The 16,476-nt window shown below is 42.7% G+C and overlaps 1 protein-coding gene and 11 non-coding genes across 12 annotated transcripts in view; 5 read left to right on the top strand and 7 right to left on the bottom strand.

Annotated features, from left to right (window-relative positions):
• Positions 1-16,476, top strand: part of cntrl (centriolin) — a 30,721-nt gene that overhangs the window by 2,825 nt on the left and 11,420 nt on the right. Inside the window, exons 6-17 of the mRNA XM_070833368.1 lie at positions 104-290; positions 390-583; positions 1,928-2,050; positions 10,488-10,605; positions 10,722-10,810; positions 11,440-11,562; positions 11,656-11,802; positions 12,113-12,208; positions 12,838-13,052; positions 15,400-15,742; positions 15,875-15,946; positions 16,176-16,355. Coding sequence (XP_070689469.1) covers positions 104-290; positions 390-583; positions 1,928-2,050; positions 10,488-10,605; positions 10,722-10,810; positions 11,440-11,562; positions 11,656-11,802; positions 12,113-12,208; positions 12,838-13,052; positions 15,400-15,742; positions 15,875-15,946; positions 16,176-16,355 — 1,887 coding nt within the window. The remainder of the gene's footprint in view (positions 1-103; positions 291-389; positions 584-1,927; positions 2,051-10,487; positions 10,606-10,721; positions 10,811-11,439; positions 11,563-11,655; positions 11,803-12,112; positions 12,209-12,837; positions 13,053-15,399; positions 15,743-15,874; positions 15,947-16,175; positions 16,356-16,476) is intronic.
• Positions 3,231-3,303, top strand: trnaa-agc (transfer RNA alanine (anticodon AGC)). The gene has a single exon. It is a non-coding gene; the product is annotated as a tRNA-Ala (tRNA).
• On the top strand, positions 4,080-4,161 carry trnas-gcu (transfer RNA serine (anticodon GCU)). Its single transcript has one exon. It is a non-coding gene; the product is annotated as a tRNA-Ser (tRNA).
• trnas-gcu (transfer RNA serine (anticodon GCU)) lies at positions 4,918-4,999 on the bottom strand. Its single transcript has one exon. It is a non-coding gene; the product is annotated as a tRNA-Ser (tRNA).
• trnaa-agc (transfer RNA alanine (anticodon AGC)) lies at positions 5,427-5,499 on the top strand. Its single transcript has one exon. It is a non-coding gene; the product is annotated as a tRNA-Ala (tRNA).
• On the bottom strand, positions 6,078-6,150 carry trnaa-agc (transfer RNA alanine (anticodon AGC)). Its single transcript has one exon. It is a non-coding gene; the product is annotated as a tRNA-Ala (tRNA).
• Positions 7,801-7,873, top strand: trnaa-agc (transfer RNA alanine (anticodon AGC)). Its single transcript has one exon. It is a non-coding gene; the product is annotated as a tRNA-Ala (tRNA).
• trnaa-agc (transfer RNA alanine (anticodon AGC)) lies at positions 8,459-8,531 on the bottom strand. The gene has a single exon. It is a non-coding gene; the product is annotated as a tRNA-Ala (tRNA).
• trnaa-ugc (transfer RNA alanine (anticodon UGC)) lies at positions 10,104-10,176 on the bottom strand. The gene has a single exon. It is a non-coding gene; the product is annotated as a tRNA-Ala (tRNA).
• trnas-gcu (transfer RNA serine (anticodon GCU)) lies at positions 13,162-13,243 on the bottom strand. Its single transcript has one exon. It is a non-coding gene; the product is annotated as a tRNA-Ser (tRNA).
• On the bottom strand, positions 13,949-14,030 carry trnas-gcu (transfer RNA serine (anticodon GCU)). Its single transcript has one exon. It is a non-coding gene; the product is annotated as a tRNA-Ser (tRNA).
• trnaa-agc (transfer RNA alanine (anticodon AGC)) lies at positions 14,812-14,884 on the bottom strand. The gene has a single exon. It is a non-coding gene; the product is annotated as a tRNA-Ala (tRNA).

Raw genomic sequence — 16,476 nt, 5'->3', positions numbered from 1 at the left:
AGACACTGGAGAAACTGGAACCAGAGAATGGATAATGGTTGGTATTTTTCTGGTTGGTAACTTTCAGTTGTATCTGTATTTCTGTGTGTGTCTTTGCGTGCAGCTATACGAGGTGTCCAGACTGCGTTCTCTGAGCAGCCTGTCAGAGCTGTCCGTGTCAGGAAACCCTGCCTCTTCGCTGCCACACTCCCGCCTCTTCCTGCTCTACCACCTGAGGACTCTGGACAGGCTGGACGACCTGCCAGTCACCCAGGAGGAGAGAGGACACGCCCATCAACGCTTTAGCGACGGTACATCATTTGACATCATACAAACCTGCAAGAAAACTGAAACCTCTGACAAAAAAACAGGAGAATAGTTTGATTGTTGCTTTGGTTGTTTACAATCAGAGGAGCTGGAGTGTCTACAGCAGGAGATGGACGGCAGCCAATCAGAGCTGAGACAGCTGCAGAGGGAGCATCAGGCCGCCATGGCACAACTCCACCAGCAGGAGGAGACAAACCGAAAATTGATGACTCGGACAGAGACACAACAACACACGAACACTCTGCTGGAGCAAGAGCTGCACACCAAGAGCCAGCTGGTAGGACACACACACACACACACACACACTCACAATGTGTATGTAACTATACCTTTGATCCATTAGTGGGACAGACTGACCTCCTGAGAGAAAAGGTGTTTGACCTCTGACCTCTAAAGTCCTCTCCTGTCTTCTTCTTCTTCTTCTTCTGTCCTTCAGTCATTCTCCAGAGCTGTCCTATTTTCTTCTTCTTCTCCTTCAATTGTTTCCTGTCTGTCAAAAAGTCAAAAACACTGTTCACATCACAGAGAATACAATAGTACAAAACAATAGTTGTTCTTGGTAAATACAGATTCAATCAGCAGAGATATCCCAACTTTTTTCACTACTATGGGTCAAACTCCTCCTACCTCTTTTTTCATAAATTCCCCTCTTAGATTTTAGAAATACTGAGCTGACCCAACCCATTAGACAAGTTTCCGCAGAATTCAGCATTTTATCCACTGAATTAAATACTAAATCCCTTAATTTTATTTGGACCTTTTTGCCTAAAAGCTGTCACATTTAAATATGTCAACCCTAATAAAACTATAATATATAGTAATAAAAACTTGTACTTATGAACTCCTGCTGTCGCTGTGACTTCTTGTTCTTTCCTTTGTCACCTTTCTCTCTCCGTACATCTAGCCCTGTCCTTCTGTCTCTCTCCTGGGCGTGGTCTATCAGGTACTCTGACATCACACTAACAGTTAATCTCCTAGCTCCCTCAGACCCTCAGACTCCTGCTGTTTGATCCCAGGTAGCTTCATATGGAGTGTGTGTGTGTGTGTGTGTTGTGTGACCATCAGATATCTTTAGAGCTGATGTCCAAATAGCGTTTTGTTCTGGCAGAAAAGGGCTGGCATGGCACTGGGATGGAACCTTTGTCCAGCGAGAGAAAAGAATACTTCACGTGGGTTTTGTTTCTACAACAATGCAGTGTGACAGACTGTGTCGTCACTTTGCTTTTTAGGAACTTTTCCTAAACTATTACATCTGGTGACAATATATGCTCTCTCACCATTGGAGACCACTGAAAACAGTCGCTGCCGCTCAGAAGAAAATGCTATATGGACATGGGCCCTTTGTGTGCTTTGACCTGCAGTGTTCAGCATGTCTGCTATAACTCTTAGAAATGACCAACTCTGAAAATGTGCTCACTACTGAAATTAATAATGTTCCCAGGTATTGACCATCATTAGAAACAGACATAACAGAATTGCATTTTAGATGTTTTTTTACATACTTATTTTGTCTGACTTCTAATTTAGCAACAGTTTCCGTTTGCTGTGTTTTTTTGAATGTTTGTTAATTCAAACTTCCTGTAGCTGTTTCATAATAAAAGCCTTTTCTGTGTGTCTTCAGTTGGAGAACACAACAGCTGAGTTGACCAGAGCCTTTCACAGACTGCATGAGCTGAAGCAGGAGTTGACTTTCTACAAGAAGCAGGACGCCAGGCTCAGCCCTCCGCACCTCTGTAGCCTACAGGTAACAATAACACACACACACACACACACACACACACACTTCAGACTGTATGGAAGCACAGCTGTAATGTGTTAGAGGTCCACCACTGGATTTTTGACGTTGATGCAGATATCGATATCTGAGTGAAAAATCAGATAACAGTATATTGGATGATGCTTATTTTTGATATTAATGTGAAAAACATTTTTATATCCAGTATGAATGGGGTTTAAGATCATACTTCATACTGATTCAATTCTCTAACAACCACAAATACAAAGCTCAAAGATCTGAATTAGACTTGTGTGTGTGTTCACACTCTGTTTGATCAGGAAGTCGACAATGACGACTCTGAGAGTCCATACAAAGCTCAACACATCCACTCCTCCTCCCCCCCCCTCCCCCTCCTCCCTGCAGACCCAGGAAGGTTTAGACATTCACACCAACATGGGGTCGTCACACCTCCTGCCAGAAGACTGCAGAACAGAGCAGAGTAAAGGTAATCAGTGGTGAGAGAAAATATTTACACACAACAGCAGAAATATACCTTGATTTGCCAAAGACCTTGGAGAAAGTTTAAATAATTGGGATCAATTAACATCTGTCTGTCTGTCTATCTGTATATGTATCTATCTATCTATGAAGATTTTACCTCTTAACTCTGTGAAAGCTACATGTTAGTTTTGTTTTATAGAATTTCCAAGTGATTCAAAGACACAAAGATCAGAGGAGTGAGTGGACAGCCTTGTCTTGTGCATGAACATGGGTATAGCAGAGCTCTGGAGTAAACAGTTAGTGGCAAACTGTAAAGGGAACTCGATCTACTGAAACCAACATCTTGTCCTTGGTGTCTGGTCTGGAAGCTGAACACCCATGTTGTTATCATATAAAGAAAACTAAGTTGTGTGGTGTTTATTCAGTCTCAAAACATGCTCAAATAAAAACCAGCTGTGTGCCTCAGGTAGCCAGCTGGAGGCAAGGTACTATGTGAGTTAGGTTTAAAAAAAATATATAGAACTATATAAATACTGTATGAATATATATATACTGAGCCCCTGGACATTTTAGTGTGCAATCCCCTTGTTACTGTGCTGCATACATATTTGAGCTGCATATCAAATATGCAGTGTTGTAAGTATGTGATGCTCAACAATTATACTGATTTGAGCAGATTTTCAGCGGAGTATTCCTTTACTCTGCAGGGGAATTAGCTCAAATGGTAGAGCGCTCGCTTAGCATGCGAGAGGTAGCGGGATCGATGCCCGCATTCTCCAAGACACTTTTAACTCCTGCTCCACTGAAAGACGGCTGCTACTAAATGTTTCACAGTTTGGACTTAAATACATGTAACTTCAACAGAAGTGAAACCTGATGCAGCAAAATGTCTATGAAGTTAAATATGTGACACCCTGAAGAATGTAGCGTTCTGCTCTGTCTCCATCGCTCTAACTCTGCTCCTAAATGTCAGCTTTAATCTCTCCCTCTGCTCGTCTTGGAGCTGTTTGACCAACATCTGCTATTTGTTTTAGGCCACACATACATGGGATTATTTAAAGACAGGGGTTTGCATTCTTTAAAAAAAAAAAAAGTGTCAAAAAGAACAGTAATCTAAGTAAAACGTTTTTTGACCACGCTGACAGTCGATCTCATTACAGTTGTTCCCCTTCAGCATGCCGTCAAAACAGCTCACTCAAAGGCAACAGCAACAACTTTGTCCCACCAACCAGAGGTCTGACCAGGTTTAGTCCTAAACTGCTTACTGTACATTTATGTGTAAACATATAAAAAGCCTGTTTCCCCTCATGATGTTGTAAACAGAGGAGATACCAGCGCAAACTGTGATGTCACAGGCCAAAAAACTGTTTTACCTGTTTGCCACATTATGTGCTCAGTTAAAAGTGCTCGGCAGATAGATTTACCTTTCAATACTTTAAACATTACTTGTAATACAAACTGATCATTTTATCTAAATTCTAACTCTTTAACTGCAAACTGCCAGAACTGCTAGTTCCTAGTCCCTGATCCATAGTTTGACCCACTGCAATTAACAGACGAGGTGGCCGAGTGGTTAAGGCGATGGACTGCTAATCCATTGTGCTCTGCACGCGTGGGTTCGAATCCCATCCTCGTCGCTATAAGGTTAACTTTAGCCTGCCATGGTTACATGTCAACAATGTCATAAATCTGTTACAACAACCATAGGTGACAGTTACTGCAGATTACAGTTAGCTTAAATGACGTCAATGTCACGTTACAACAAAAAATGTAGTTTGTGTCGTGGGCGTGTTGTTTTATGTAGCAGTGACCAGTAATACTGATATTGTTCCTAAATATAATGTGATTTTGATGGTGACAGAGCTGAATGACTGCAGTATATTATCCTGAGTTCACAGGATCCAAAAACACTGTCCTAGATAAAGAATTAAACAAACAACAATGACTAATTATACAGATTTTCAGTGGAGTGTTCCTGGAGATTTCAATTTAGAAAACAAAGAGCAACATTTTTCATTTTTCAGAATTTGGTATCATGTCTCTGTAGTTTCAACAGTAGTGAAACCTGGTTCAACAAGAGATGTACAAATTGAAATATGAGAGACTGTGGAGAATGCAGCATCATGCTCTGTCTCTGTCACTCTAATTCTGCTTCCAAAGGACAGCTTTAATCACCGCTGACCATAAAACTTCCTCCGTAAGTTGTTTCCCTGTCATCTGGCCTCTTCATCCAGTGGTTGCACCACTGCTCCAGAGTGGTCTGATTCACCTCCACCAATTGCAGGGAAGCGTCCCTCATTGTTCAAAAGGAACTTCGGTATGCTGCAGGATGAGGAAACATCTTGTGAGTGGGGCCACCTTTCCTAGCCAGCAGGCTAAAGCCAACCTGCGTACGACGAGGATGGGATTCGAACCCACGCGTGCAGAGCACAATGGATTAGCAGTCCATCGCCTTAACCACTCGGCCACCTCGTCGTTGTTGTGTGCCAGTGATAGTGACCCCCCAGCGTGGGCTGCGAGAGGTGGCAGGTTCGCTGCCCTCTTTCTCCGCAACAATTTAGTCTCGCCGACTTCATCCCCAAGTCTGAAAAAGTTTGCCTCACCAACAAGACAGCAGTCTGGCTACCGAGGAAGAGGCAGTGTGCAGGCAAGGGCACTTCTCCTGTCAGGGTGGAAACAGCTCTGAACCTAAATATAGACTGAAACTCTGGCGCCTGCCAGGAGAATACGTCAACTGCTGATAGTATACTGAGCCTGTGGACATTTTCCTGGGCAATCCCCTTGTTACTGTGCTGCATACATATTTGAGCTGTATATCAAATATGCAGTATTCAAAGTATGTGATACTCAATGATTGCACTGATTTAAGCAGATTTTCAGCAGAGTATTCCTTTAATCTGCAGGGGAATTAGCTCAAATGGTAGAGCGCTCGCTTAGCATGCGAGAGGTAGCGGGATCGATGCCCGCATTCTCCAAGACACTTTTAATCCTGTCTTCTCCCCCATTATCTGATGTGACAGCAGAGACTCTCAGGCTGTGCTCTGGCTGGAGAATTCATACAATTATAAAACAGAAATTCCATAAGATGCAAAGTGAGATGATGTTGGAATAATATAAAAATAATACTTAGAATAAATGGGTAGCGTTGAAATTTACACAGAGGTTGTTTGTGAGGCTGTTCATCAGAGTGATGGCCTGTGGGCAGAAACTGCTCTTGTCTGGTCGTTTTGTTGTACAGTGATCTAGTGGGGTAACCATACACCCAAAGAACTAACCTGTTAGCACAATTTTGATTGATTTGATTCGCCTTGTGTATTTTTTTTTTAAGCCAGATCCGTTGAGTCTTAAGCTGAGGTAGATAATAATTCACAACCATTCACTGCTTTTCTTAAGATCCCTGTAATACAGCAATATTTAAAGAAACCCGCTGGTGATACTAATGTTGTACTTCTGATTTGATATTAGATGCAGAACTTCTGGCTGGAACAGAGTACACATCACATTTAGTGTTTTCACTGTCACTCATTCAGAGAATATCAAAGGAAAAGTTTTGTGGAGAATGCGGGCATCGATCCCGCTACCTCTCGCATGCTAAGCGAGCGCTCTACCATTTGAGCTAATTCCCCTGTGTGTTAAAGGGTCATTCCACCAAAAAACTTTTTCCATCCATCAATCACTCCTTCCTGTGGTCTTGGAAAGCGACTCTTCTTCAGTTTTTGTTATGTTTGTGCCCTTAAGCGTTAAACTAGTTCAGAAGTTTGTGTTTCTCCTCAAAACTGGACTGACTGACCAGCTCATGTACAAACACTCACACGCTGTTGTGGGTCCGTGGTGTCCATTTTCACTGGCTGTGTATTAATAACAGTGTTACCAGTGATGTTAACAGTGATGCCCGCATTCTCCACAAGACTCCACAAGACTTTCTCCTCCTCCTGAGGAGATAATTAGTGAAAAATGGGGCGATATGATAGCATAGATAAAGATCCTTGTCCATCTAAACTACATTTAATATAAACTATATACGTCACCACAGCCTTGCAGAAAAAAAACAAATAAAAATGTATGTGTAGGTCTACAAACATTCTATCAAAAGAAGACATTATGTTTGTGCAAGAACATGTATGTTCGACAGAGAACTAATGAGGATATTAGCATGAATTATAGCTAGACATCTTGTGTTATCACTGAGGGCAGAATCATTGTTGAATTGAAATAAGTTGGGCTGTGTAGGAATTGTAAATTCCATGATATTTTAGAGACACTGAGCCACCAAAGACCAGAGATTAGACATAGTCGAGTGTTCCCAGAAAACAGAATGCATCTACCCACCACATTCTATTCTGGCTACATGTAGCATAGCTTGGACCATCTGTGGGCTTAATTTTGAAGTGCCAATATGACATGGCATAAAACTGCAGTATAAACTTAAGGTGAATGAGCTGATGTGCTGGGTTTTTCTTTGTCAATATTCTGATTGATGTTTTATTATTTGTGTGTGTGTGTGTGTGTGTTTAGCTGAGGCTGACCTCCTGCGGTTGACCCATCAGACAGAGCAGCAGCCAGCAGCACCTAAGGAAGTCAAAACACACACGCAGGTAACAGAAGAAATACTGTAGTCAAAGATGCATGTTTGGAGTGAGAGGACACAACACACATAACAACTTCTTTTTTTTTAAATCAATCGAGCAAATATCAAGTTACACTAAAAGCGGTGATTGTGTTTTCCACAGTAATGGAAGTATAACAAAAACTAGAACTGCTCTGTAAACATCTGTATTGTAACACTACTTAAACTTGCACACAGTGTCCTGTGTAGTTACCTTTCTAGTTACTTTCTGATATTTACATATTCACTACACAGAGATTGAAGGCGCTTCAGATGAGTGTGTCAATATTTTTATCAACTCAGCAGGAGGCGCTGTGTCATCTACTCAGTAAGCTGTCCGTCCTGGAGCAGCTGAGAGACGATGCTGATGAGACACGAAGACAGATGGACAGACAGACGGAGGAGAGCAGGAGGACAGAGAGAGAGACAGAAGAGCTGGAGACACAACTGCTGAATATGAACACCACAGACCCACAACGTGTGAGTGTTTGTACATGAGCAATCTGGTCAGTCAGTCCAGTTTTGAGGAGAAACACAAACTTTTGAACTAGTTTAACGCTTAAGGACACAAACATAACAAAAACTGAAGAAGAGTCGCTTTCCAAGACCACAGGAAGGAGTGATTGATGGATGGAAAAAGTTTTTTGGTGGAATGACCCTTTAAGACACAGGGGAATTAGCTCAAATGGTAGAGCGCTCGCTTAGCATGCGAGAGGTAGCGGGATCGATGCCCGCATTCTCCACAAGGCTTTTCCTTTGATATTCTCTGAATGAGTGACAGTGAAAACACTAAATGTGATGTGTACTCTGTTCCAGCCAGAAGTTCTGCATCTAATATCAAATCAGAAGTACAACATTAGTATCACCAGCGGGTTTCTTTAAATATTGCTGTATTACAGGGATCTTAAGAGAAGCAGTGAGTGGTTGTGAATTATTATCTACCTCAGCTTAAGACTCAACGGATCTGGCTTAAAAAAAAAGCACACAAGACAAATCAAATCAATCAAAATTGTGCTAACAGGTTAGTTCTTTGGATGTATGGCTACCCCACAGCCGTCACTCTGATGAACAGCCTCACAAACAACCTCTGTGTAAATTTCAACGCTACCCATTTATTCTAAGTATACTCTTAAGTGTATAAACACAGTTCTTAACATATCAAGTAAACAAACGATATAAGGATGCCCTAGTTATTCCAACATCATCTCACTTTGCATCTTATGGAATTTCTGTTTTATAATTGTATGAATTCTCCAGCCAGAGCACAGCCTGGAGAGTCTCTGCTGTCACATCAGATAATGGGGGAGAAGACAGGATTAAAAGTGTCTTGGAGAATGCGGGCATCGATCCCGCTACCTCTCGCATGCTAAGCGAGCGCTCTACCATTTGAGCTAATTCCCCTGCAGATTAAAGGAATACTCTGCTGAAAATCTGCTTAAATCAGTGCAATCATTGAGTATCACATACTTTGAATACTGCATATTTGATATACAGCTCAAATATGTATGCAGCACAGTAACAAGGGGATTGCCCAGGAAAATGTCCACAGGCTCAGTATACTATCAGCAGTTGACGTATTCAGTCTATATTTAGGTTCAGAGCTGTTTCCACCCTGACAGGAGAAAAGCTCTCTATAGCCTTAACTCCAAATATTCAGATTTGGAGTTATGTGATGTGAAAGAGTAGTAAATAATGGCAGTAAATAGTGGTCTTATACACTCCTGTTGAAAATCTCTGTATCCATGTTCAGAGAGCAGAAACAACAGCAAGCAACAGGTTGTCGTCTCTTTAAGAACCTCTGCCCCCCTCCCCCAGGACCCCCCTCTATGGGGCAGAGCTTTTTCCAGCTTTAATTCATTCTCATTGGACAGGGCATGGCCTGTCACTGCAGCTCTCTCTCTGATTGGCTGGGTAAATGATTTCCTGTGTTGATTCAAAGAAAGGGGGAGCGAGGAGGAGAGGAAGAGAAGTTTGTAACGGGGAGAAGACAGAAGAGAGGAAAACAGAAAGATGAAGAAGTAAATGTTTTTTTTTAGAACAGAGAGGAAGAGATGAGATGCTGTTGTTTACTGTGAGCTGAAAGAGTAATAGAAGGGGAGAAAGGGGAGGAGGAGGGAGGACATAAATGGTGTTACCCAGCAGCCCTGTGCGGTCTCTGGGGTCGTGGACTGTTATGCTGAGCTGACTGCTGTGAGTACACAAACACCATTCTATGTCTAAACCACAGTGAAGTATCATGAAGTACTAAAAGTATGCAGATTAAATCCACTTGTTTTTTGAGTGTACTGTTGATTTACACCATTGTCCCTCAATGTAGTGCAAAGGAAAGGCTCACAGCAGGAAAGCATTAAAAAAATATGGACGGATGTGAAACAGGGCCAGGACGAAACAAACAAAATCACTTATGAAATCTACATAGAACATTGTGTCCTTTGTTAGACAAATGACAAATGTCTCTGTCTGTCTGTGTGGACTTTTTAAACCATGATCCAATCCACCGAAAGGAAGAGGAAGGAGAGGGGGAGGTGAAGGAAAACGACCATGGTGTGCACCCCAAGTCAGTTGGGAGAGTTTTAGATGGCAGATAGCTCAACATGGTAGAGCATTGCTTAGCATGCGAGAGGTAGAGGGGTCGATGGCCATAATCTCCAAGAGTCTTTTAATTGTATGTAATTACTTTTAATTGTAATTGTAATAGTGTGTGAATGTAGTGTAAAAGCACTTTAAGTGGTTGAAAAGGTGCTATACAAGTACAGTCCCTCCAGTATGAAGCCTGAATTATGCTTCTGACACGTTCTTGCACTTGCAGCAGACGCACAATGTTGTAGGTACATATTTCAGCAAGTACTTAGATATACTGAGCAGATGATTCATACCAAGTCTTTACTTTGGTTCTCTGTTGAGAACACAGAACACGGACTGGAGGGTGAGCGTTACCATTTCTCATAGGGGAGATAAGGGATAAAAGTGCCTTGGAGAATGTGGGCATTGATCCCACTACCTCTCGCATGCAAAGCGAGCGCTCTACCATTTGAGCTAATTCCCCTGCATCTTAAAGGTTCCACTGAACTTTGAACTTTGTAACACAGTCTGTATGTTGTCTGATGACACCATCAGTGGAGTGACCCTTTAGGTAACCATATTATTCTAATATCATTATAATAAGTAACTTTAGAAAAGTGGTGTTTGGTGAATGTGGTCTGATTGGCTGATGAGGTGTCTCTCTCTCTCTCTCTCTCTCTCTCTCTCTCTCTCTCTGTCTCTCTGTCTCTCTCTCTCTGTCTCTCTCTCTCTCTCTCTCTCTCTCTCTCTCTCTCTCAGGCCCATGTGACCACCCAGTTGTCCAGTTGGAGACAGATGTTGGACAGGATGAGCCGGAAGCAGATTGAGATGGAGGGTCGCCTTGACGACATGCTGTCACGTATCGCCATGGAGACACAGGAGATCAAAGAGCTGGAGCAACAGCTGACGGACGGTGAGGAGACCACCGACCAATCAGAGTCTATCTTAAACTGGAGCCCATTTATTGGCCAAGACATAACTTCTTCTCTGTTCTCCTCTCCTTGTCTTCGCCCCCTCCTCGTCCTCCAGGTCAAATTTTGGCAAATGAAGCTCTTCAGAGGGATTTGGAGGGAATCATCTCTGGACTTCAGGAGTATCTTAGAGGACTCAGAGAGCAGGTAGGACCTGAAACCTTTATAAACGTTTACTTCATCAATTACAGCTCAGGATATAGGATTAATGTCCACCAGAAATGTAAATTAAACCAGGAATTACTAGAACCACATTCTCTGAAATACGTCTATAGAATGTGAAATAGTGGTTAAGGCGATGGACTGTTGCGTAGGTTAAAGTCCCATACTTGTCGCAAAGGAGTTAACTTTAGGCATGTCATGTTTACATATCAGCAATACAATAGATCTATTGCAGCACCCTAGATGGATTATACTGCATAGCACAGTTTACTGAAAGTCGCTAGTTACAGTACAGCTGAGGCTGAGGGAACGTCATCAATGAAAACTGATATGAAAACTGTAAGTAACTGTAACAGTGTTTGTTTTGATTCACATGTGGAAGTGTACAGTAGTTTATAATACAGATGTGTTTATTACTTTTTTTAAAACCCTCATCTTGGAAAAATATTGAGTATTTTCAGATGATATAATCTTTATTTAGAAAACAAAGATTACACAAAAGTGTATGAAAGATGCTTTTGTTTTAGGAGTAGTAATAATGTGTAAAAGAGTAAAGACTTGCTAATATTGCTTGGGCGTGCGTGCGTGTGTGTGTGTGTGTGTGTGTGTTTCAGGCGCATCAAGCTCATCAGCAGGTTCACAGTCTGCAGGGTGAAAATCAGAGTCTGCAGTTCTACCTAGAGGACACCCAGAGACACTGCAGACAGCTGGAGGACACCTCCAGGACACACAGGCAGGTCAGTGTGTGTGTCTTTGAGGGTAAATGTTAGTGTTTGATATCTCCCGGGGTAATGCATGTGGACTCTGTATGTCTATCCGTCCGTCCTTAGGACATGTCCGTCCTGCAAGAGGAGCTGTCAGTGTTGCGGATGGAGGCCCAGACTCTGAGGGACAGACAGGTGGAGAGCAGCAGACAGCAGGTGGAGCTGGAGGCAGAGCTGAGGGAGGAGCTAACCCGACAGATCACACTAGGACAGGTAACATGTAGTGTCAGAAATGGTTCATTAGAAATCTTTTTTTTTTTTTTTATTAATTATTTATTGTCGAAGTTGTTTATCATTTTAAAGATTCGAACAATGCTGCTCTAGACTGTGTTGTTAGTATTAGGTTAGTATTTTTTTTTTTTTGTTATAGTTTGCATTTTGTCAATGAGAAGTCCACACTAATATAGAGACACACACAAACAGCTTCAAAATGTTTCCTCTTGCTTTGAAATATGAATAAACAGCTAATGTGTGTGTGTGTGTGTGTGTGTGTGTGTGTGTGTGTGTGTGTGTGTGTGTCTAGTTGGAGCATGATGCTCTCCAGGCAGTTGTGGACAAAGAGCAACAGAGCAGAGAGATCACAGAGTCTCAGCTACAGTCAACCATCGACACACTGCAGGTCAGCACACACACACACACACACACACACACACACACATAAACATGAAACACACACCCACGGCTAGACCCAGAACTGCTGCAGCCTGAAGTTTGGACCTTAGTTTGGTTAAACCCAACTCACTCTCGCCTGATAACAGTGTCCAGAACAGAAACTGATGCATCACTTTTATCACATTGACCCCTCACTGCAAGGCGGAGGCCGGGGAGGACCTACTGTTAATTCAAGTCAAGTCAGTTGCAGAGAGAGACCCGGACAGGTGACAGTTAGAGAAGCCTGAATAACACGAGAGGACAGGGACAAAAATGCAGTTATCCTGTGTCAGGACAACTTTTATACATGTCTCTGCTGCTGCTAAAGAGTGCTAACTTAGCTGCCGGCTAACTTTAGTTGTTTTATGCATTCTCAATGAAAGCAATTTGCTAACTGAGTAAAAATAGTTTAGATAAACGATGATCAGTACCATTAGACATAATCAGCAATCACATTAAGTTACAAATTGATGGAAAAATGTTGTTTGTAAATGATTCCTGACCCTCTGCGGTTGGTGTACAGTGTAGCTCCTCTCCATGTGAACCATGTGCAGCACCAACCTTTTGGTTAGGTTTTCTGTGTCTGTCTTTGTGCAGGATGAGAAATCATCTCTTCAGCAAGTGATCCAGAGACTTCAGGCCCAACTGGACCAGACCAAAGCCCAGTTACACCAGACCAGAATGCAGCATAACGAAACCAGGGAACACCTAGACCAAACCGGAATTCAGCTGGACCACATTACAGCTACTTTGTTGAATCCCCAGAAGGTACGGAGGAGTGGATCAGAGGAGCTGGACGAGAACAAGTACAGGTACCATCCTGAACTACTGCTGTTGTATCTTTGAAATGCAATTAGATCACACAGGATGCTTTCCAGAAGTTTCTATGTATGAGATAATCCATGTCAAAATCAGACCAATCGACGAGGATGGGATTCGAACCCACGCGTGCAGAGCACAATGGATTAGCAGTCCATCGCCTTAACCACTCGGCCACCTCGTCTCTATTGTGCTGATTTGCATGTCACTAATGTGGTTGTAGTGATGGTCTATCACGTTGGTAGCACGGTGGTTAGCAGTGTTGCCTCACTCTTTCTATGTGGAGGCTACATGTTCTCTCTGGGTATCTGAAGCAGAGAGATTAAAGCTGACCTTTGGAAGCAGAATTAGAGTGACAGGGACAGAGCATGACGCTGCATTCTCCACAGTCTGTCATATTTCAATTTGTACATCTCTTGTTGAACCACGTTTCACTTCTGTTGAAGCTACAGAGACATGATACCAAATTCTGCATCGATGCCACTACCTCTCACTTGCAAGGCAAGCAGTCCACCATTTGAGCTAATTCCCATCTGTCTTAAAGGAACACTCCACTGAAAATCTGTATAATTAGTCATTGTTGTTTGTTTAATTCTTTATCTAGGACAGTGTTTTTGGATCCTGTGAACTCAGGATAATATACTGCAGTCGTTCAGCTCTGTCAACATCAAAATCACATTATATTCAGGAACAATATCATCAAAATTGGCTCCAGTATTACTGGTCACTGCTACATAAAACACTTCCACAACACAAACTACATTTTTTGTTGTAACATGGACCTCATTTAAGCTAACTGTAATCTGCAGTAACTGCCACCTATGGTTATTGTAACAGATTTATGACATTGTTGACATGTAACCATGGCAGGCTAAAGTTAACCTTATAGCGACGAGGATGGGATTCGAACCCACGCGTGCAGAGCACAATGGATTAGCAGTCCATCGCCTTAACCACTCGGCCACCTCGTCTGTTAATTGCAGTGGGTCAAACTATGTATCAGGGACTAGGAACTAGCAGTTCTGGCAGTTTGCAGTTAAAGAGTGAGAATTTAGATAAAATGATCAGTTTGTATTACAAGTAATGTTTAAAGTATTGAAAGGTAAATCTATCTGCCGAGCACTTTTAACTGAGCACATAATGTGGCAAACAGGTAAAACTGTGAGCTTTTTTGGCCTGTGACATCAGAGTTTGCGCTGGTATCTCCTCTGTTTACAACATCATGAGGGGAAACAGGCTTTTTATATGTTTACACATAAATGTACAGTAAGCAGTTTAGGACTAAACCTGGTCAGACCTCTGGTTGGTGGGACAAAGTTGTTGCTGTTGCCTTTGAGTGAGCTGTTTTGACGGCATGCTGAAGGGGAACAACTGTAATGAGATCACCTGTCAGCGTGGTCAAAAAATGTTTTACTTAGATTACTGTTCTTTTTGATACTTTTTTTTTTTTTTAAAGATGCAAACCCCTGTCTTTAAATAATCCCATGTATGTGTGGCCTAAAACAAATAGCAGATGTTGGTCAAACAGCTCCAAGATGAGCAGAGGGAGAGATTAAAGCTGACATTTAGGAGGAGAGTTAGAGCGATGGAGACAGAGCAGAACGCTACATTCTTCAGGGTGTCACATATTTCACTTCATAGACATTTTGCTGCATCAGGTTTCACTTCTGTTGAAGTTACATGTATTTAAGTCCAAACTGTGAAACATTTAGTAGCATCCGTCTTTCAGTGGAGCAGGAGTTAAAAGTGTCTTGGAGAATGCGGGCATCGATCCCGCTACCTCTCGCATGCTAAGCGAGCGCTCTACCATTTGAGCTAATTCCCCTCCTTTGGCAAATGACACTCCACAGAAAATCTGCAGAAGGTAGCAGGCTTGATGCCTCCACACTTAGACCCTAAAGTTTGCCTCCACCACAAGGCAGCAGTCTGGCCAGATTTTCTTACAAGAAAGTTCCATGCTGGAAGCTTCGTGGTCATAAAACACATTCCTGTGTGGCTGGTCCCGCAAATTCTCCTGTGGATGATTGTTGTAGTGTCCACTTCTGTTTATGAATTTAGTTCAATGACGTGTGTAGTGAGATTGCAAGTGATTGGTTTTGCCTTTGTAGGTGTGGCAGGATATCAATGAGGAAGAGAAAAATTCTGATGCAGAGCTGAATCTTGTTGTTTGCAGAGTAAAAGATTCTGAAAACTTATGTTGCTGTGATGCTTTTAGTTCAGACTCGACTCGTGTTTTTATGAGTTGACTTCGTCACACAGAAAACTCAAATACCAAGGTGCAGATTTGGAAGGCCTCTGTGCACAAGCAGTGTGTCCAAGAGCTGTCCTGTCCCCCTGCAGTCCTGTCAGTCCTGAGGACATGTTGTCCAGAAGCTTGGAGCACCTCTACAGTGCGATCCAGCAGACCAGGACCAGCAGGGAGCAGCTTCAACAAGACCATAACCACAGCCAGGAACAGATAACCAGATTGCACGCCCAGTTAGCCCAGGATCAAGACCACATAGCCCACTTGGAAGCCCAGCTGGCCCAGGATCAGGGCCAGATGTCCCAGCTGGAAGCCGAGATGATCTGCAGCGTGCAGCAGGACCAGAAGTCAGACTGGAGGCTGAAGGAGGAGCTGGAGAGACTCAGAGACAGACTGCAGAGGTCTCAGAGCAGAAGCAGACACATTCAGCACAAACTGGTCAGTATGAGCTGAGTCTGCAACAGTCCAGAACTAGTTTTTACTGTGTGACACACAGCTGGTCAGCTGTACTGTACAGAAGTGTGTTTATTTCTATTCATTACATTTATGATTGTTGCGTATATTGTCCAGGAGGCAGAGCTGGAGCAGAGCCGTGTGCAGCTTCAAGACGTCCAGCAGGAGAGAGACACACTGCGCCAACAGGTCAGAGGACAGGGCTCAATATATTGTAGTATATGCTGTCTGATATTTTATATGTCCTTAAAAAACACATTTTAAAGCTAAAAAAGTAAACCTATTAAAATTGTAACAGTCCCACCTTCGAATTTTTTCACAGCAGTTGTTTTGTGAGACTCAGAAGCTTCTTTTATTCACTGCTTGTGTTTCTCGAGTTGTTCTAGGCTGGGACTGACTGTCGTGTCTTGTGGTCCAGCTGCATTCACAGAGCGAAAGTCACCAGAGGAGCCTCGGCCGTGTGAACGGGAAACTATGGCAACTCAGCAGGTCCATGTGTGACTCTGATCAGCTAACAGCTGAACAGCTGAAGTCGACCACAGAACAGCTGAGAGCTCTGAGCGACACCGTGGAGCAGCTGCACACACACACACAGCAGGTCTATACACACACACACACTTACACACACACAATACCACCACGTAAAACAGTCCACTCTAAGCAACAGTCCTGCATCGAAGAGTTAAGTAAAACTGCGTAAGTGTGATCAGTAAAATGTT

The sequence above is a fragment of the Pempheris klunzingeri genome, chromosome 7 (genome assembly GCF_042242105.1).
Source record: "Pempheris klunzingeri isolate RE-2024b chromosome 7, fPemKlu1.hap1, whole genome shotgun sequence".
Classification (NCBI taxonomy): Eukaryota; Metazoa; Chordata; class Actinopteri; order Acropomatiformes; family Pempheridae; genus Pempheris; species Pempheris klunzingeri.
Note: the sequence above shows the minus strand (reverse complement) of the source record. Positions and strands in the feature narration are given on the sequence as shown.